A 21,917-nucleotide genomic window follows, 5' to 3' on the forward strand; every position below is an offset into this window, starting at 1 on the left:
GGGATGTGCTCTGCTGCCTCAGAAACAGATGATTTTATATGTGTGTGTACTTGGCAAGTGCACAATAGGCATTTACTGCTTTGAGGGCCATGCTGCCAGAGGCAAAGACTTTTTTTGGCCAGGACATCCTACTATTTACTATCCCTATCAGGGACAAAGAGGGGTAGGAACTTGCCTTCATGCCAACAAAAGCTGCTTGCACCACCAGGCTGTCCATGTGATGGATGTCTGGTCAGGAACTCCGTATCTGAGGAAGCTGGCTTGTAGTTCCTTGTAAAATCTTTAGGAACTGCTGGCCCGGAGCAAGGTGTTTTCCACAACTCTAATAGAGGATTTTGTTTATTGCATTGTGTTTATTCTGGACAGCCTCTGGTGTTGTGGCGGCCGCCGCACCCTGCAGAAAAGCGCAACCCACCACTCTGCAGGCAGCGTCCTGCGGTGCGCTTGCGGTTCTCCCATGATTGCGGCATGGCGGTGTTGCCGTTGTCTCGTTCGGCTGCTTCACGCAGTGGCCATCTTCGGCAGCAGCACTGCCATTGTTTGAGGTAAGGTGGACTAGGAGGAGGTCTATGCGCACACAGGCACCTTTGAAGTGTGTTGGGGATGGTCTCCCTCCACCGACAGGGCCTGCGAGCAGGCCAGGTCATTGGAATGAGATCTTACAGGTATTTTGGACAAGGGCAGAAAATGTTCAACCGGTCCTGGGAGGGGGGTGGAATATTTAAGTGCGTGTGTTAGCTGTGTGTGGATAGGAGGTATGAGGTGATTGACAACATCCAAGAGAACAAAAGAGGAGGCGAGAGCGACAGGAATGCAGAGGCTATTGGAGTGAAGGTCTGTGTAGTGTTGTTGTGTGAGAGTGTGAGGAGTAGAGGTGCAGAGTAGGAGTAGCCGAGTGGTAGTGGTGGAGGTAGTAGTAGTTGGGAGTAGACAGTGGGTAGTGTAGAGTAAGAGGAATAGCCAGTACAGTGGTAGTTGGTAGTAGAGGGTGATAGTGTGCACTAGTGAGTAGAACATCTTTAGACTGACAGAAGCTGGAAGTAAATGGATAGTGTTAATGGATTAAGAACAGTAGTAGAGGGAGAGTAGGCGGAGTGACGAGGAGTGGGAGAATAGGAGTAGCGGTAAGCGAGAGGGCTACATTATAACCAAATAGCAAGAGGCAAAGATGTGGAGTAGGAGGAAGGAGGGTAGAGAAAATAAGAGGTAGAGGGGTAGTTGAAGGTAACACCAAAGGGGGGAGGTGGAAAAGCATAGTGAGAGATGGGAGGGATAGTAACTTAGTAGTAGGAGGAGACCAGTGTAGGAACCCAGTGTATTGAAGGGTCAGGTAAGAACATGTGTGGAAGTCGAGCGAGTGACACTGTGTGAAAGAAGGCACCATCCCTAATTCCCTAGCATGCTTAGTGGGGTAGGTCAGGGAAAATCTAGGTAACCCCCGAAGGAGTTAGGCAGCCACTGTTTTAGGGGAAACCATCAATAGAATAAAACAGCCTGCCGACAGTTGGGTGTCCCTCTTGGTGAGAACTAACATCCCCATTGGGGATGCCTGGGCTAGTAAGGGGGTAAACTGACAAAGTAGACGGAGCAAGGGCAACCCTATCACCACTTTCCCTAAAGCACTGGCAGGCCCCAAAAATCTCCCACCAGACCCACAGCCAGTCTCAGTATTTCCAAATAAACACCCTTGGACTTGCTACCAGTCAGCGTGGTCATTTGTGGCGAGCCACCCCGTCACATTCCACAATTTCCTTTGCAGGAGGACCCCAGCCTAAGGCATCAGCCACCTTGGCTGTAATTCTTCTATATGCCACACTAGGGTGGGCTTGAGGATCAGCTTTAGGAAACTTTGCTTCAGGGGAAGTATGCAGACCACTTGCATCCTATAAAATGGAAGCCAGGTCAGTCAGCCTATTTTCCTCAGCCTGAAATGCCTGTGTGATGAATCTGGGCAATCAACATACACCTAGTAAGCAAAAAGGTTCTCACCAATGCTCATATATATATATCACAAAAGCGGGAGCATAAGGCCTTGAATTCTTTATATTTCGCATTGACGATGCATTGAAGAGATATGAGAGAAAATTAGATTAAAAGTCACTGGGAATGTATGCAGGCATTGGATCCCTTGACAAGTGAGGAGTGAAAAGGTGACCAATATACAATTTATGCTACTATTAAAAAGACCGTTTATCGGATAGAAATAAATAGATTTCACGAGGATTTATGCACTTGTCCATAAAGGGGGGTCATATAAACATAATGACACCTTTTCTTTGATACACTAATTGGAAGATTGCAGTATTTTATGTAGTATGGTCCTGAAGAAAGCAGTGCTAACAGGATTATGAACTGCTGAAATCGACCTTTCGTTAGTGAACTAGAGGGATATTATTCACTGAGGGAGTGTATTGTGAGTAACTCATGGTGACAACAGTAAAGACGGACTCAAATGATCACAGTTCAAGGGTGTTAAACTGTATGCAGGTTGGAAAAATGGCTAATCTAAACCTAAATCTAAGATGGGAGCAATCCTCGACCATCAAATTAAAATAAGGCAGTCCTAGTGGCGGCGTGTCAAATAAAAAGGAAACCTATTGCCAAACCTTACAACAAATACAAAAAGGGTGTGGGATGGTTTTAAAGAAAAGAAAGAAGTGTCCACAAATAATATGCCAGGATGCGGCAGCTTGGATCTCTCTTCGCTACGTTTTGAGCACACGGTAAAATGGGATCTTGGAGCACAGTACATACTCCAGCTTCCAGTCGACAGAATGAAACTTCTCTTCCTGATTTTGCTTTGGGTGAGTATTCTTCACCCCCGGGTTACCCTCTTCCGGGCACTGACCCCTCTTTACTTTTAGCCTCACTTATAAATCTTACTGTCTTTTGAAACAGTTCTGGTGGACATCCCTCGGTCGGGTTCACCTTTTGTCAAAACACTGTTCCTTGGGACTTTAGACTTGCCCCCTTCTCGTCAGCATCCCTTGGTCGGGTTCACTCTTGCCAACTTCACATTCGTTTGCAGGATTCACTTTCCTGGCTTTCTCAAGTCCGTAGATCAAAGGCTTTCGACTGTACAGGGATTTTGCTTGACCTCCTGTATGACCACTTTGACCTAACTTGGCAGCTCTTTCTCTGCCTTCTGGTTTCTGTAGTTTTACTCAGATAGGGGTCGACAAGAGTTTCTCGGAGCAGCACCCACTTGGTGCTTGTCCCCCTCTGCAGCTGGTCTCCCCTTTACACTTTTACAGTTCTTTAAATGTTCTCAACTTTGCGACTTTGATTTTACCACAGCCCGGTTCTTATCGGCTCCCCCCCTCGAGTCTCCGGTTGTGATGAACCGCTTGGCTTTCTTCTTCGCTGAAGTCAAGGCCGGTACCATGGTAGCAGGAGTTTTGCCCGCTCCCGCTTGTCAGCGTCGACACGCTCCGTGTACCTTTGACACCTGTTGCAGCACACTTGGGTTTTTGTCCTCAGGCTTGGGATTCCCTCTGCAGAGGTTTCGCAGGTCTGTGTCGGAAAGGACAAGGTCGTGTCTCACCTTGTCAGCCTCTCGATATTCGCCATCTTACTCCTCCTCTTGAACTGCCGAGTCTGGATAGCTGCCTCGTCGCGAGGTCTGCCTTGCTCATACTGTGCTCTTACTCCACCTTTTATCCCTGTGGGGAAGGGAAAGGAAAGGGCTGTCAGGTGTGTGTGATTCTGATAAATTGCCTGACTGGTGTGTTGTGTGAAAGTGTTCACATCGGAAAAGGGGAGGGCAGTGGTTTTGAATGTCTTACGTGATAGGATGGGGAAAAGGTGTTGAAAGAATGGGGGTAACACATCTCACTAGTCTCTCACTCCCAGAGGACCCCCATCCAAGTGATCCTCCCACACTGGTCCACCCCCAGGAACTGGATCCAATAGCGATGACTGTGTCCTGGCCACCGGGATGACCGATCCCTGGGGACTAGCCAGGGAGACACCTCAGGTTTCTCACAGTATCCAGGTTCTTTTGATATTGCTTTTTGTTTTTAGTTACCCTAATCCTTTAGGCATTTTAATGTTACAGATGAGGTGGAGTATTAAAATTGAGTGGCTCACCACCTGTATGAACTCTTCAAGAAAAGCACCAGTCTTTTAAGGCTGTCAAAAAGGAGGATGGTTATATCCACATACAAAGAATGGGGAATGTATATACACATGAGAGCATTTTTAGTTAATATAGGATTGATTTGGAGAGGGCCAGTCCCTCTCCTCTGGTCCCTTCTTTCTAGATGGGAGGTACACCAGCGATCTCTAGGGAAAGGTACCATAGGTAGGGTGAATTCGCTTTTCGGCATGAAAAGACAGCCAAAAATAGGCATTAGAATGGTATTAAAAATAAATAGGGTCCTCCTGCTTTTGTGATACATGAATCTGGGCTATTTCGTCCCTTCCCCCAGAGGGGAAAGACCCCCTTTGAAGCTATGGAGGTGAGCTCGCTAAGCAAGACCCTCCCTAGGTGTCTGGGCAAGTGGGTCATAACTGTGAGTGACTCCCCTCTTGGAAATAAGGACTCCCATTCCAATAATGAACAGCCAGTCCAAATCACACTTTCTGCCTATATGGGTGCTGGAGCGACTTTGACATCTCCATTTAAGATTATAACCAACAAAGACCGTTCTTTCACTTGGTTGGCTTCATGTAATGCTGAAAATCATCTGAAGGCCATAATCCCAGAAGACAGGCACACTACTTTTTGTTCTGATGACAAGCATAAGAGCAAAGCGGACTTCGAATGGGAGGCAGACTCCTATGTATGGAGAAGAGTCATCGATACGCAGAGGTGAGCATCTGCAGAGACGATGTCCTGGAGGGGTGAAGTTATGCCAAGCCACAGAACCAGTGTTGGTGTGGAAGAAACAAGACCTGCTACCTGGAGGCTAAGAGGTGGGCACCCTGACTGAGCAAGAGGCTCCTGTCAGGAGAGGAAAGGAGTTGGACAGAAAACAGTCTTCTCTGGTGGCACGACCACTAGAGAACGATGGTGGGCCTGGTGCCAGTCATCCAACGTCGAGATCAAACGAAGAAGAGCCGGTCCCCGAGCCCACACGGCAGGTGCCTTTGGCAACCAGAAGAGTATCAAGGGGGAAGCGTACGCTCCCATGTGAGGACACTGATGGTTACGAACTTCGATTTACCAGAGTACCGAAACTGACAACAGAAGGAGAACCTGAGGGAGTGGGGATGGGCACCCGTTCCACGGAAAAAGGAGTGAAAGAGATACGGACACTGTATATTGATGCAGGGGAAGCCGCCAACAGTATGAGATCCTAGGAGAACTGAACGGGCACGGCTGGGAAAGCCGAAAAAGATAGGAGCAACTAATAGTCAGACGGGCATACTTCCTACAGGGAGCAGTTTTGAAAAGAGTTTAAATGCTCTGCAACAAGGCAAGCAAAGCAACTGAAGGTGCCCTACGTTTATTTAATTGTACTTGAACCAATATACCTACCAAAGAGCATCAGAACCTTGGGTAGTCCCAGGGCCATGAAGGTGGGATACAGAGACGTGTTTTCTTTATCCTGGAGGGATTTAACTACTGGTAAGATCAAAGAAAAGTAAAATAAGAAGTCGCCTTCTTTTCCAAGGGGGAAGTAAACAGAACACTGAGGATATTTTTACCAACAAACTTTATAAAAAGATTGTGAACTGTAACCATATATTTTAAAGGAACTTTGAGACGGAGAATAAGTCCTATGAGTTGGGCCAGGCAGAAGCCCAGTCTGAGGCTATTCTGCAAGCCTCCCTTTTTCCTTTTAGTTAGACTTTCTAAAGTGGTAGGGTAAGTTAGTTATCTTCGATTTGGACTTTGGGCTATTTAATTTGGACTTCGAGCACCCTTTGTTTTTGTTTTAGAAGACAGGCAACTTCCCTCATAGTGCTAGGGTCGTATAGGCATTTTCCTTTTTATTTAAATGTCTGAGTTTGTAAACCTTGAATCATGACCCACTGTAGTCAGAGTCCTCCTTCTAGTTCACCACATCGACTATCGAGAGACACCTATGGGCTCGATCGTGAAAGGAACCGGGTCATCATCTTGATCGCAGATGCCCTGGTAAAAAGACCTAAAGTCCCTTCTTGCCTTGGGCCCGAACCTATGAGTCGAGGTGTCTTCGACCGTGACCCTGAGAGATCCACCAAGGCAGGCAGGGCGTCGAAGTATGCGGCAACCGTCCGAGGATGTCTGTGGAGCTGATGTCGCTCAAATTCTTCTTGAGGCTTTCACCTCTCCCAGGCTCTTAAACATATGAGGAGGTTGGTGATCTGAGACCCTGCTGGCTTTTTTGGGCACGGTGCGCTCACAAGTCTTTTTCCAGGAGGAGACTGAATCAGGCAGACCCGCTTTCTCAAAAACCTGCATCTTTTTAATATGAGGCTCTTTCCACTTTTGCACTGAAGTGTTTTTCAAGGGAAAGCGTACTTGCCTATCCAGTCTGGGACTGAGTGCCTCCTCCTCCTCCTTTTAGGATGAGGAAGAAGACGAATGACGGGAGTCGCTCCTCAAATGAGACTTTTTTTTTTAATTTGTTTTATTTTTATTTTTTTATGGTGATTTTTTGACCATTTCTTCTCACTCTCGGGTTATTTCTCGACCGCAGAGATTTTGCCATCATTGGATTTTTGCTTCTACGGCATCGAACTAGAACACTTTGTTGTCTCTATCCTTTAGGTCTTGTGGATCAGTTACTGACATTTTAGTGCCGCAATCATGAAATTTCTTGAAACCCTAAGGTTTCAGAGTCAACATGGTTGAAAAAAGGAAGACATTTATAGGAATTCGAACATTTTTGAAAATGTGCCCGATAAATTCTCTGAAGCAGTCAAGTTGTTCCTGAGTAAGAGTGCTGGGCATGCAGAAAAGCAAAAAAGTAAATGAGGTCACGGGACGCCATTTATACCAGCGTCTTGTCCGGTCCCAAAGCCAACAACTCGAGCATCCTAGATGCTGAGCCACACAGCATCCCCTGCTGGGAGAACACGTTTTTAAGAGTTATGCAGAGCAGGAAATTATGTGGGAGGACATTAGAAGTACAGTTAACAGTGCCAAGGAGTCGTGATGGAGCCTTCCTCAGAGCCACGCATTGCCGCCTGGTGGCTGAAAATACTTTATACAGCAGACTTTGTTTGCAGCGTATTTCAAAAGATGAGGAATCTGTGGGCGGAATCGTTGTATCCATCCAGGTAATTTATGTTGGGTCATAAACCAGGCTGGATATGATTAATCAATTGTTTATGATCTATAATGGAGATAAATACATGAGACCCCCAACCATCATTGCTGCGAACATCCAACTGTGTGTTTCAAGCAACAACATTCTCCTGGGGATTCCACAGTCTGGAACCTTATGACATCAGACTCTTGTACTCAATGAGACGTCATAAAGCAATACTGCATTTTAGTATAATAAATCAGAACACATTCATAACACCCCCCCTCTCTTATCTAAAACAAACTAACATAGCATTTGAATTACTCCATAGAAAGAAACAGTGATTAACTTAAATAATAAAAGTAGGCAAAAGCAGAAGGTTCGACAACAATAAACAAATAATGATAATATAAATGATCATGAGCTGCACGTATAAGGATACCACAAACCTTGAATATAGGTTCCCGCTTTACTTCCTTATTTTAGCAACTCTAGACAAGTTCCATATTTGACCACTTTTCAATCCCACCGCTCCCCAGAGCACTTTGGCAACTCCGACAGGATCAGAATACAGAGAATCACCCTTCTTAGGAACAACAGCTTTCCTGATCAAATCACCCACCTCAACCACTGTTGTCTTCCTAGGAAACTTCTCATTCATCTTCCTAACCCATTTTTCTTTCCGTGCCTCCATCCTCAGCTTCACCTCATCCATTACTTTATCAGTTTCTCTCGCCTTACCCAGCCACGCAGGAGATAGCAATGTGTTTCCCTTCCATCCTCTCCAGCTCAAAAGGACTGACTCCCGTTTCAACACCCGGTGCCATTCGCAAAGCAAACAAACTTTCTTTGACTGCAACCTTACGGTCCACACCATTATACACCGATTTACCCTCTCAATCGTGCCATTCCCTTGAGGATAGTATAATGCAGTTCTCTTGTGCTATATGCCACACTTGTACAAATATTCCTGAAACGATTTCCCAGTAAATTGTGGACCATTGTCCGAGAGCACACTTCTTGGCAGCCCTTCTCTCTCAAAAACTGCATCCAGAAATCCAACACTTTGGCACGTAACATCCCTCATCACTTTGAACTCTGTCCACCTCGGAAACAAATCTATCAAAGCAATCACAAACCTTCATCGCCCCTTTCCCATATCCACAGGGCCCAGAAGATCTATGGCAAGATCCTGCCAGACACATTTTGGTGCTCCCACTTTTCTTACCGGCTGCACCACAGCAGACAAGTGTTTTCCAGATTTGATACATTCACTACACTCACCAACCATTCTTTCGACCTCACGATGAAGACCGAGCCACCAATAGTCAGCTTTTATAATCTCCTTGGTTTTGTAAACACCAATATGACCTTGATGTGCGACTTTAACGAACCTCCCCCTCAAACACCCGCGAACAACCAACTTGTCACAGCGATATAACAACCCATCCTTCACTGACAACTCCAATCTCACTTCCCACAGAGACCTCTCTTCGCCAGACAACAATCTCTTCTCCGGCCATTCTTCCCTGACAAAACCAACAATGCGTTGCCATCTTTCATCTGATTGCAATGCTTCGGCCCATTGATTCTTCTGTATCACTCCTTCCGTGGTGGCGAACACCATGTTGCCTACATCCACATATTTTTCCTTCTCTCCTTCATTGGCATCTACTCTCAGTCTGGAAGCATAATCCGCCTGCACATTGTTTTTACCCGGACCTACCTTGATGTTGAATTTCAGACATTGTAACCTAGTTACCCAGCAGGCAACCCTCCTTGAAACTTTATCAAGCCCCTTGCTTTCGAATATCGCCTTTAAAGGTTTATGATCAGTCCTCAGTGTGAATTCTTGACCACATACAACATTTTTAAGCTTCTCAATGCCCCAATGACAGGCTATGGCCTCCTGCTCTAAAACCGGATAATTCAATTCAGTACCCTTTAACATACGAAACGCATGCATCACCACCGCCTCAACACCATCAGCTCCCACCTGGGACATTACAACCCTGATGCCCATTTCTCTGGCATCCACGGAAAGAACAGTTCTCTTTCTGGTGTCATACATAGCTAATGGCTTTGCCATGTTAATTTTCAGTTTTATTTCATCAAACTCTATCTGACATTCTCTATCCCACCCAAACTCCACTCCCTTCCGCAATAACGCCCTCAGACCAGTGACTCCATCAGCATAGCTTTCCACAAAAGGATGATAAAATTCTATCGTCCCTAGGAACTATCTCAATTCGGCCTGATTTCTTGGCACTTGCATTCTTTTAATACCATCTACCAAATCTCTTCTTGGTCTCAGGCCCTCCTCTGATATTTTGTAACACAAATCCTCCACAACTCGGGTAGAAAATACACACTTCTCCCTACCACAATCATTGAAAATCCTCCAGACCATCTCCACCCTTTTTTTTAATTCCTCTTCACTCCTCCCACATGTAAGTACATCATCTTGAAAACACCAAACATCACTCACTCCCTTTAGAAGGTTATCCATAACTTTTTGGAAAACTGATGAGGCTGATATCAGTTTTGCTTGTATGCCTTTTGGTCTGTTAAGTCCCTTCATATGTGATAAAGGCTGTGAGTTTTCGCGATTCAACCTCCAAATTAATTTGGTGATATGCACTTGCCATATCTAACTTGGTAAAAAAATGTGCATTTCCGATCAGACTCAATAGTTCACCCATATTTGGAAGGGGATGACGGTCCGCTATCACACACCTATTGAATTCCCTGAAGTCTACACAAACCCTTAAATCCCCACTTGATTTTTTATTACCACTACTACTGGGGAAATCCACTCTACAGCTTTAGCTGGTTCAATAATACCCGCCTTTTCTAGTTTCCTCAACTCCTTCCTTACCGCGTTGCGCATAGTCATAGGCAAAGGTCTGAGTTTGGCATACACAGACGTGCTCCCGTCTTTCAATACAATCTTGTGCACCATGCCCTTAAGGCACCCCACACCATTGTTAAAAACTTCCGGGTTCCTCTCAATTAAATCGTTCACATCACCTCTCGTCTTGTCAGTTCCTACCACACTACCAATGTTCAAAACTTGTTCATTGCTGTTAAGATCTAGTCTGATCCCTAATCCTCTTTGCTCCTTCCATCCAAGTAGGGTCTCCCCTTTCTTCGCAACGTACATTTTACCATACGTCGACCTCCCCTTAAAACTGAAATGAGCAGTACAACATCCCAATAACTCTATTTCGAGGGGATTGGGTCCTCCGACGTATTCCATATCTATGACAGTAATCACCACAGCTGTGCTGCTTCGGAAAATCTTTCGGCGCCTGCGTCGATGACGTTGATACGCCATCCTCAAGGGCCTCCGTCAAGCTGACGTCAACGGATGTAATAAGTAGTATGCACGACGCCCGTAGCCTCAGTTCCGTTTTTTCTGCAAACGTGTTCTTTCGGTTCTTCAAAATTGTTTCTTCATTGCTATCGACTATGATTTCTTCGTCTTCTTCCACCCCGCAGTCTGGGTTTAAAAAGTGTTGGGTGTGCGGGTCCAAGTTGTCCCTGACGGATACGCACAAAGCTTGCCTCTGGTGCCTCGGGGAGGACCATGATACGGACGACTGTGTCGACTGCCAATCGCTCACTTCGAAGTCCTTGCGGGAGCGTAAGAAGCTGCTGTAGGTCGGTAAGGTGGCCAAGCCCCGGAAGTCGCGCTCCACTGGTCTTTCAACGGACGATTCAAGGGGCGACTTTCCGCATCGTCGTTGTGAGTCCAGGGGTTCTCGGTCTGGGAGTCGGTCCCACCATTCCTCTGCCTCTTCGAGGCACTCCAGGAAGCACCGTCACAGGTCGCCTTCCCCGTCCTCTTCCGAGGACTCCGCCCGTCGGCGGGTAGCTTGCCCCAACAAGCATTCCACTCCGGAGGAATGGGATTCATTCCGAAAGGAGGTGTTGGTGATTTTTCAATCACAGGGCTCCGGTCCGGCCGCGCCGTCTGAGGACGCCAGTCGAGGCCGCGCTAGAGACACCGCTCATCCGCCTTTGGGCTCGAGCAGTCGTCGCGACCACTGGGTGCCTTCGAGGTCCCGGTCGGACAAGGATGGTCGCTCTAGACATGCCCATTCCAGGTCCCGGTCCTCGACGCCATCGAGACCATGAGACTCTGTGAAGTCTTCGAAGAAGACATCGATGCCGGCGGCCCCGAGGTAGTCGACGGACTCTCTCGAGGCCCCGCCTCTGAGGAAGTAGTCGACGCCTAGGCTGTCGAGAGAGACGCTCGGGGCTCCGCCCTCGAGGCCTGTGTCGATGCCGTCAAAGCTGTCGGCGCCGCGCTCGACGTCGACGCCCATTCCGTCGACGCCTTTCGAGGCAGCCTTGTCAGAGGTACCCCATGGCATGGTGGCACCCCCAAGAAAGGCGATGGCTAAGACTAAACATGTCTTTGTGCCTTTTTCTGTACCCTCTTTCCAGCCTCTAGATTATATTTCTGAGGAAGGTGAGGTTCCTGCATTGGTTCCTGATGACATTGTTTCTGGTCACAGTCAACTTGAGGACCTGCGTCAGTCGCTGCACAACGCCAGTGGTCTAGACACCTCTCCGGAGGTGGAGTTTGGTAGGCCGGAGCCTGGCACGCATGCCGAATCTTCATATCAGCGCCTCATGTCGAGGGTCACTGAATACCTGGGTTGGTCTGCTCCCCCCCCCCTGGGGATTTTCAGCAGGATGACCTGACTGATATCTTGGACCAACGTCCTCCAACTGACCCGGTGCCGCCATTCCATATGGCCTTGCAGAGAAGGGTGGCTGCGGCTTGGACTTCTCCGGAGAGTCTCCCGGCAATGAGCAAGTCCTTGCCGAAGAAATATCGCCCAGCCAGTGGCGACACCTGCTACTTGACAATGCACCCTACTCCGGAGAATTTGGTGGTGCAGGCGGCTACGGCCCCCGCAAAGCAGGCGTCGTACCCTACCATCCCTCCTGATAGGGACGGCAAACGTTTTGACGGCTGGGTCAAGGAGGTATTTCCTTCTGGGTGTATGGCGCTTCAGGCTAGCAACTCCGTTTGTGCCTTGTCGCGTTTCACGCACACTCTGTGGAACTGTATTTCCCTAGTGGCTGATCATATTCCCGAAGGGGGGAAACGGATTGGTTTCCTTGCTATCGTGCAGGATGGCAAGGACGCCATGTGTGAATCCGTTCAGTCGGGTCTGGACATGGTTGATTGCGTCAGCCGGTCCATGGCGGCGAGCACCGTAATGCGCAGGTTTGCGTGGTTGCGGAAGTCGGGTTTTGCTCTGGATGTGCACGCCCGGCTCCTCAACATGCCCTTTGATGGTGAACATCTTTTTGGCAGCAAGGCTGAAGAGAGCCTTGAGAGGTTGCAGACCTCGAAAGCTGCAGCGAAGTCGTTGGGCGCTGCAGTCCGCCAACCTCCGCCTTTTCGTCCTAGGGGACAGCAATGGAGGGATGGTTCCTTTCGTTATTACTCATCCTTTAGTAAATTGAGAGGAGCTGCAAGTCAGAGGGGCAACCGTAGGAGTGCCAGAGGTGGAAAACAAGGTACTCAAGGTGCCAAGGCCGCGCGTGCAGTTGCCGCTTAGCCCTCAGACACTGCAGCAGCCGCTTCAGCTCAGTCACGAGGCCCATGCTTCTCCGGTTGGGGGAAGGCTGGCGCAGCATCTGGTAGAATGGCGTGCCATTACTTTAGATGTGTGGGTTCTGGAGATCATAGCCCATGACTACTGTCTTCCTTTCCGGGCAGAGGCCTCGCGACAATCCACCAGGGAACCTCTCTTTGAAGAGTCCGGATCCACTCCTTGCGCATGAAATTCAATCCCTGCTGGAGAAAGGCGCCATAGAACTGGTGCCAGTAGCGGTGAGGAACAAGGGATGGTATTCCCCTTATTTTTTTATTTCGAAGAACGACGGAGGATTGAGACCCATCATGGACTTGCGCGGTTTGAACAAGCTCCTCAGGAAGGACAAGTTCAAGATGGTTACTCTTTCTCAAGTCCTCCAGGCCCTTCAACTTCAGGACTGGTTGGTGTCTCTCGACCTCAAGGATGCTTATTTTCATGTGCCGATCCATCCAAAGCACAGGAAGTACCTGAGGTTCACGGTTGGCGACTCGCACTTTCAGTTTCAGGTCCTGCCGTTCGGATTGACCTCCACCCCGAGGGTTTTCACCAAGCTCATGGTGGTTGTGGCAGCGCATCTCAGGAAAGGGGGGGATTTACGTCTAGCCCTACCTGGACGATTGGTTGATCAGGGCGCGCTCTCCCGAGCAAGTCCTGGATCATCTGTCCGTCACCTGCCAATCCCTTCACAAGCTGGGCTTCTCCCTCAACTTAAAGTCTCACTTGACGCCAACTCAGCGGCTCCAGTACATCGGAGCAGTGCTCGACACGTCCCTGGGGCAGTGTTTTCCTCCCCAGGTGAGGGCTCTTCACATTCAGCAGATGGTACATGAGTTTCGACATGCCCAGAGTCTCCCGGCATTTGAGTTCTTGAGGCTGCTCGGCCTCATGGCATCCTGCATTCTTCTGGTGCCAGAGGCCCGACTGTGGATGAGATCTTTGCAGTGGGCTCTCAAGATGCAGTGGTCACAGTCCTCCGGCAGGATGTCGGACCCCGTTCAGGTGCCGCCCTCGGTCCCTCCAGACCTTCTGTGGGGGGCCGACGAAGGCAATCTGATGATGGGGGGGCTCCATTTTGGCTGCCCTGGCCAGAGGTGACAATTATGATGGATGCATCCCTCACGGGATGGGGAGCTCATGCCAACGAGCTGACAGTCAGCGGTTGTTCTCCGTCGGAGTCCAGACTCCATATCAATCTGTTGGAGCTGAGGGCCGTCGGGCTTGCCCTGAAGGCTTTTCTGCCGACTGTGCGAGGAAAGAATGTCCTGATCCTGACGGACAACACAGTGGCCATGCACTACCTCACCAAAAAGGGGGAGGCAGGGCCACTTCCTCTGTGCAGGGAGGCAATGCAGCTCTGGTTCTGGGCCATCCAGCAGGAAATTTCAATCTCGGCAGTTCATCTGGCCGAAGACAAAAACGAGACTCTCTGAGCAGGCAGAGCGCGATCTCTCACGAGTGGGAGTTGGCTCAGGAGATTCTCCTGAAGATCTTCGCCCTTTGGGGGACCCCTCAAGTGGATCTCTTCGCCTCCAGTGTCAACCAGAAGTGCAAAAGGTTCTGCTTGCGGGAATTTCCTCCAAGAGGAGCATCAGGAGATGCGTTTGTGGTGGAGTGGTACTTCCCACTGCTGTACGCGTTTCCTCCAGTCCCTGTCATCCCGCAGGTGCTGCGGAGGTAACGGAGGTTCGGTTCCCAGATGATGCTCATTGCTCCGGCTTGGGCCAGGAGGGCGTGGTACCTGGACCTTCTCGACTTGTCCATCTGCCCTCCACGTCGTCTTCCCTACTGAGACGATCTGCTCTCACGGGAGGGGGGGGGGTCAGGTTCTCCATCCAGAGGTCAGATCCCTCAACCTTCACGCTTGGCTTCTGAAAGGTTGAGGTATAAGGATTGGGACCTCTCTGAAGACGTGATGGGGGTGTTGCTTTCGGCCAGACGGCCGGCAACAAAGTCCCTGTTCCTTTGCCGTTGGAGAAAGTTCTGCGACTGGTGCAGGGTTAAGAATGTGGATCATTTTTCATGTGACATTCCTGTAGTTCTGTCTTTTTTTGCTTTTAGTCCACAGGGGCTTGCAAGTGGGTACCATTAAAGGTTACCTGGCGGCGCTGTCCATATTTAAGCGCTTGTCTGAGGAGTGTTCTGATTTTAAAATTCCTTTTAATTTCTCAGTTTCTGAAAGGGCTCACTAATGTGTTCCCTCCGTCACCTTTCTAGGTGCCCGGTTGTGATTTGAACCTTGTTCTCAAGTTTCTAATGGGTGCTCCGTTTGAGCCTTTGCATTCTTGTCCTTTGAGACTGTTAACCCTTAAAACTGTATTTTTAGTTGCGGTCACTTCCGCTCGCAGAGTGAGTGAGTTGCAGGCACTTTCAGTTAAGCCACCCTTCACTGTGTTTCATAAGGGCAGGGTTGTCCTTCGAGTTCGTCCTTCCTTTCTTCCGAAGTTGGTGTCGGAATTTAATTTGAGCCAGAAGGTTGTTCTTCCGGCATTCTATCCTCCTCCGCATCCCAGTAAGGAAGAGGAGAGGCTCCATAGGTTAGATCCTAAGAGAGCTTTAAGTTTCTACATTTCACGCATGTCCCGGGTCAGAGTGGACGATCAGCTCTTTATTGGTTACGCTGGAAGGCGTTTGGGACAAGCTGTGACTCAGCAGACTTTGTCTAGCTGGATTATCTTGGCAATTTCTGAATATTACCGCCTGGCGGGTAAGGATCCTCCTGTAGGCTTACAGGCCCATTAGACTAGGGGTATGGCTGCCTCTACTGCCCTGCAGAGGGGTGTTCCTATTTGTAACGTCTGTGATGCAGGCACTTGGGCTTCGGTCTGTACTTTTGTACGTCACTACTCCCTTGATTCTATCCATGGGCAGGATCTGGCCTTTGGCAAGGTGGTCCTTTACTCTGCAATTTGATTGGGCATCCTAAATTTGTATATTCTAAATTCTTTTCCCACCTCCTTACGTTGTTACTGCTTTGGGAGTCTGTCATAGATATGGAATACGTCAGAGGAACCAATCTCCTCGAAGAACTCTCTTACCTGGTAACGTTCTTTCGATGGGATGGTCCGACAACGTATTCCATATCGCTCCCTCCCTGCCTTCCCTGCTACAGAATTTCTTATGCGATTGCAGTTTACGTTTCCGCAAAGCTTTCTGTGGGCATATTGGCAGTAGATTGGTGCCACACGTTCTGGGAAAAAACTACAACTGAGGCTACGGGCGTCGTGCGTCCTACTTATAACATCCGGTGACGTCGGCTCAACGGAGGCCCTCGAGGACAGCGTATCGACGTCATCGACGCAGACGCCGAAAGATTTTCTGAAGAAGCACAGCTGTGGTGATTACTGTCATAGATATGGAGTACGTCGTCGGACCATCCCATCGAAAGAACGTTACCAGGTAAGAGAGTAACTTGTTCTTTGCCTCCATTGTAGTCTCCGGGATACTTATCGGATGGACCCAGATCTTCCATACGACCACACACAATATTCTCATACGTAGCACGTGACATCAATGTGATCTTTGAACACGAATCCTCCAGCATTCTCACTTGCAGTCCATTCACCTCAACCCAAGCAGCTGGATGTTAACACTTGTCAACCTCAGTATATTTCACCATATTCACTGTGACAATCTCATTCTCAGACTCTTCACCTTCATCTGATGACCCCGCATTACATTCCTCAACAAACATAGTCTCCTTTCCTCCACCAATGTAGTAGTTCTTGCGGCAATTTTCGAAGTGCGCCCACCTCTTACATAAACTGCAGTTAGCTCGTCTCCCAGGGCATATGGGAGAGGTTGAGAAATGACGTGCATTTCCACACCTGAAGCACAATCGGTCATCCCTCCTTGGGCCTCTCTGCGCACCATCCTTCTGGGTAACTTTATTACCCACCTGACTCACTCCACTCTTACCCTGGATAACATCATTCCTCTTCACATACTTGCTTTTTCGGTTTCCTTCTTTCCCTTATACCATCTTTCTTTTTATCACTAACTTTCAATACCTCAATAGCTTGTGATAGTTTTGTTTCTTTAGGGCCTAATTTCGCCACACATTGCAAAGTATTTTCTATTCTCTTAGCAATACCAATGACCTCCTCCAAACTAGGGTCATCTTTCAACCACACTTCCTCACGGATCTTATCATTGGAGCAGTGCAACATAAATTGGTCCCTTATATGCTCATCCAACCCCCCCACCAAATTTACAATTTAAAGATAGGTGCCTCAGTGCCGTAATGTATTCTTCCACAGTCTCCCCATCATGTTGGAATCTCATAAGCATGGATACTTTCCTTTCGGTGGACATCCCATTTCCACAAGTTGCCTTCACATAGTGCAAAAATCCTCTCTTCCAGGGACCCCACTTAATCTTGGGTGGGCCTGGGGTAGGCATAAACATTTGCAGTCCCGGAACTCCTGACAGGGCCATATCTGATGTATGTACACCAAATAACTTCCGATGAGGTCGGGAAAATGCAGTACAATGCGATGATACAGTACAAATGGACAGTTCTATTCTGGTAACACAAAAATATCCCTTTTTTTTCTCACCTGTGAAAACGTTCTGCACAAATCACTGAAATAAATCACAAAGACACTGCACTCTAGAAATTACGATTGCAGCATCGTCTTCAGCTACCGCCTTCCCATGTGGGCCCTGGGTCGGGAGAGCAGATAAAAGTGCCTTGAGCTTCTGTGCTGTTTCTAAATAGGGATATTACCATGACGGTCCGCCCTGAGAGCGTTCTCACCAGAAACAGGCACGCGTCACGTGGCTTGCGCATCACGTGTCCCAAAAGTGGGAGGCCCCTTCCTTCCTCGCGAAACGGGAGCCTCTCACGCGCGATGTCCAAAGATTACCCCGCCCCGAAATCTCCCGGCACTGACTTCGGGAAAGCGGGGCGGAACTCGATCCCGCTGGGCGCAGGATACAAATCAGCAGCCTGCTCAGCTGGCCGCCGTGTCCTTTCTGCCGTCTGGCTTGCTCCACACACTGCTGGGAAGACTGGAAGACCTCACCTCGGCGAACAGGATCTGTCCCTTTTCTACTCTTCGATCCGGCTCTGCACACCGCTAGGCCAATCTCCACCTCCTACGGTGCAGTGCGGTGAACAGCAAGCTGGCCGCCGTGTCCTTTCTCTCGTCCGGCTCGCTCCGCACACCGCTAGTCAAATCTCCACCTCGTACGGTGCAGCGGGTGGCCAGCAGCAAAGCGGTTGGAGCGACGGCCCCTCCTTGTCAGCCGTTGGGGTTGGGGGGTCTCAAGACTGAGGTAAGTGCTCCCTCCTTGCAACCATGATCCCATCCTCGTCGCCAATGTTCGGCCACAAACCAGGCTGGATATGATTAATCAATTGTTTATTATCTATAATGGAGATAACTACATGAGACCCCCAGCCATCATTGCTGCTCACATCCAACTGTGTGTTTCAAGCAAAAACATTCTCCTGAGGATTCCACGGTCTGGAACCTTATGACCTCAGACTCTTGTACTCAATGAGAAGTCATAAATACTGCATTTTAATGTAATAAATCAGAACACATTCCTAACAATTTGTTCTTATGGAGCTCTGAAAAGCTACTCTCGTCTAGTGCCAAACATCTCATAACTGTGCTCTTTATTTTTATTGCAGGGCTCTAGTTCAGTTAGTGTATGTTACACCATCTGTTTGCCAAGTACTTATCCTGAGCTCTTTTCTTTCTGTCTGGGTAGTGATCTGATTGTTACATAGGGGTTCTTGGTCTTTCCATTAGCTGCTGAATATCTCGATGGATCTAAGCATTCACCTTCATCTTCGTCCCCCGACCCCTTTGTGTGACAAATGTGAGTCTTGCTGCTTGGCATAGTGGCTACTCCTTGGTGAAGCATAGGAGCATTCCATCCTAACTGCCACCCTAAATATGTTTTTTACTTTTATTTATGAGATTAGATGCAAAGTTAACAGTCACAATAATTATAAAATACACTAAACATTATACCAAGTCTTAAGAAAGAAAGCAATCTACTGCCTACCACTTGCACAGTAGTCTTCCAGTTCCATCATGGTTTATCATAAACACATGGCAAGACCCAAGGAAAACAGGACAATCAAATGTTCCAAAAGTGTCCATCACATATCCATACATCTGTTAGGTGGGCACCTAGCAAAGGTCGAGAAAGATTGTTGAACTGCCCACCATTGTGCTTTCCGCTCCTAGTATATTTTTCCCCATACTTTTACACAAATAGGGTTGTGTGCACTAAGTGTGCTGGATAAATACATTGTTTTATGTTGTCTAAAGAAAATAAACAAAAATTCTGAATCAACTTTTATATGTAACATTTACTACCAATGTTGTCTGTATTTACAAAACTACAATTATCCATGTGGATTTGTCAAGGCGTTTTTATATAGTAAATGAGGGAAATAAAAGCATGTCAGTAAATTACATTAACTGTGCCTTTATTTTTTTGTATCCCTGTTGCAGGGTGGAAAAAAAGGTAAACGAAACGCAGAAGCGGAAACCTGCAGGTGATCAAGGGCTTGCCACTACGACCGCCGGAAAGAAAATCAAATCCTGTTCTTCAGGGTTTAGCAAAAATGTACATATTTATGCGGGTCAACTGCTGAACTATGCCGTTTTTCTGACAATAACTAAAATAGTAGTATAACAAACTGATTTCTAACATTTTTGCACTTTCTGTTGGTTCTAAACTTATTTTGTAGCGGAAAGTAGAAAACGAATGTTCCAACAGGAGTCTTACCATTGATGGTGAGAACTACCATGATTTGTTAATTTTTCATCATTCAATAAAGTTACCCTTCCATTTGCAATTTGTAGTTGCATCTGTTTTACTGTTTGTGTGTTTATTTGGAATGGCTTATCATGATTGTAACTTTTATTGGCAGTAGTAGAGATGTGCATCTTCCCTGGGAGCACATCAACAGCATAATTCAGAAGATCTGCCAATCTCATTCCTTCTTTCCATTACCATGTTCCTTTTAACTGCTATGTGTGAGACCATGAAAACTGTGCTCTCAATTTCTAGGCTTTAAAACATGTTAACTGTGACAACCCTTTTTTATAACTCTCAATGGGAATACACCCTGAGATGATAGTCAGCTGTAGGAATCTAGGATATCAGATTGTTTTAGTCACAGGAAACTGGGTAAGAACCATAGAAAACCTCTTACAAGATCAAAATGTTACAGAGAAACTACAAAAGGCTCTTGGAGACAAATGTAGCAGACCACCTATTCTATATCCTGATAAAGTACCTGCACTGGAAGGTTTTTCTGTTTGAATTCTTTAGTAAAATAAGAACTTGTGGATTTAAACATTTACTGAAACTGTACAAAGAGCATAAGACAAAGGATGTATAACATCTGATATGAGATAGCTCAGATAGTGGTGGTTGATCAGAAACGCTAAGCCCCAAGGTTCCCGGCTCAAACTACGATTCCGGCAAGGATACTTGCAAATAAATTAAATAGTGATTACCAAATTGAGACTGCACATTCAGAGATAGTTTCTTGCCGAGTTGTTGAGATCAGCATGGTGGCTCGAGGCATCTAGATAATTGTGGCAAAGGGAGGGGCTAGTAGTAGATCGGTGGCTTGGGGCATTCAGGACCAGCATCATGATTCCGGGCATCGGATAGAGCACATATGTATGTGGCTCCGGCAGCACAAGTTCCTTTACGTCGGCATTGACAGTGGTTGGTGTCTTTGACCTTGCAATCATGTTGGACTTGAAAGATAAATGGACTTTTGTGGAATTAGAAAGGGGATGTTTTATCCATACCCTTCCAAGATGTCGGCTGTCATCTGTTGCTTGAGAAGTGTACAGTTAGCTGTATCTAATGTCAGAGAAAAATGGGTTAGCAAAACTGACTTTGTGCGCTCTAGTCGGGTAGCTAGGTGAGCTGGGCAACTAGAACCTTGAGGTTCTACTCCCAACTTCAAACAGATATTGAATACTGGCAGGTTGGTTCTGGTTGTCCGCGCTAAACTTGGTAATAATTATGATTGCAATAATGGTATAGATTGGTCAACAGAAAGGCTTGGTTTATTGTTATAAAATGGGTGGAGTGGTTCAGTCAACACGTGTTTCGACACTGGGTCTTTGTGAAGACTGGTATTTATACAATATTCAATTGAAATCAATCAACCAATGTATTTTACTTTGACATTCATGTAAGCAAAAATGAACAATACATATCAATATCAGGGTTGTGGCTGGGGAGAGAAGGAAAAGCAGACAGACGTGGGGAATATCATAAATTGAAATTGAAAGTTCGATGAACAGCACTATCTAAAGGGTTGTATACGAATTGATCGTTTTACAACTGCTCGAATGACAATTGACCTTTTCACAATTGACCGTATTGTGAAGGTCAATTGTACCATATATGTGTTTTTTTCGGTCAATTGTGAAAAGGTCAATTGTGACCCTTTAAATTCGGTCAATTGTTCATTCGAACAATTGTAAACAACCAATTTGGGTAATACCATCTAAAGTATGCGTTGGCTCATTTGAGCTCGTGCCATAGGTGATCAACAATCATTCAAGATGAAGTGATAGGTGGAATGGAGAAAGCACCCTAATTGATTGATTTTATTTATTTTGTAATGTATAAAGCGCACTGAACTCGGGGGCATCTGGGCGCTGGTATATTTATCCAATTGGATGTGAAGTGCCCTATTACCAGGAGTGATCAGTAACATTGATGTTGAGGTGAGAGATGGTTGGGACTGGTATCTTGGGCATGGTGAGTTCCTAGACAAGTGCGTCTAGCAGTGCTCAGCATGTGTTGAGGTATCTAAGTAGCAGGGCTAGGACTTACCAATGATGACATTGAAATAACCTATCGATCACATAATAGAGGGATACAAATGTAAGTCACCCACAGCTTGGTAAATGTGCCAACATGGTGCGAGTTCGAAAACCTGCTTGGCACTTGCCCTGATGGTCGTGGCTAAGGTTCAGATTGAACTGGTAGATACATGAGATCTAGCACTCCTTAAATGGAAGCTGTAAAGTTGAGCAGAGTGACCTGATTAGAGGATGAAGTTCAATTAAAAAGGTGCTCCAAGTGGGGAGTAAAGATTAGTTTAAATGGCCTTACC

General features: G+C 47.1%; 1 protein-coding gene across 5 annotated transcripts in view; it reads left to right on the top strand.

Annotated features, from left to right (window-relative positions):
- The window catches only part of GKAP1 (G kinase anchoring protein 1), a 1,031,394-nt gene extending 1,011,772 nt beyond the window's left edge, over positions 1 to 19,622 (top strand). For all 5 annotated transcript variants that reach the window (XM_069625871.1, XM_069625874.1, XM_069625873.1 and 2 more), the window contains one exon: positions 19,276 to 19,622. In XM_069625871.1, the coding sequence (XP_069481972.1) occupies positions 19,276 to 19,323 (48 nt within the window). In that variant the 3' untranslated portion in view covers positions 19,324 to 19,622. The remainder of the gene's footprint in view (positions 1 to 19,275) is intronic.
- Positions 19,623 to 21,917: the final 2,295 nt, after the last annotated feature.

The sequence above is a fragment of the Ambystoma mexicanum genome, chromosome 6p (assembly GCF_040938575.1).
Source record: "Ambystoma mexicanum isolate Mex_15411 chromosome 6p, UKY_AmexF1_1, whole genome shotgun sequence".
Classification (NCBI taxonomy): domain Eukaryota; kingdom Metazoa; phylum Chordata; class Amphibia; order Caudata; family Ambystomatidae; genus Ambystoma; species Ambystoma mexicanum.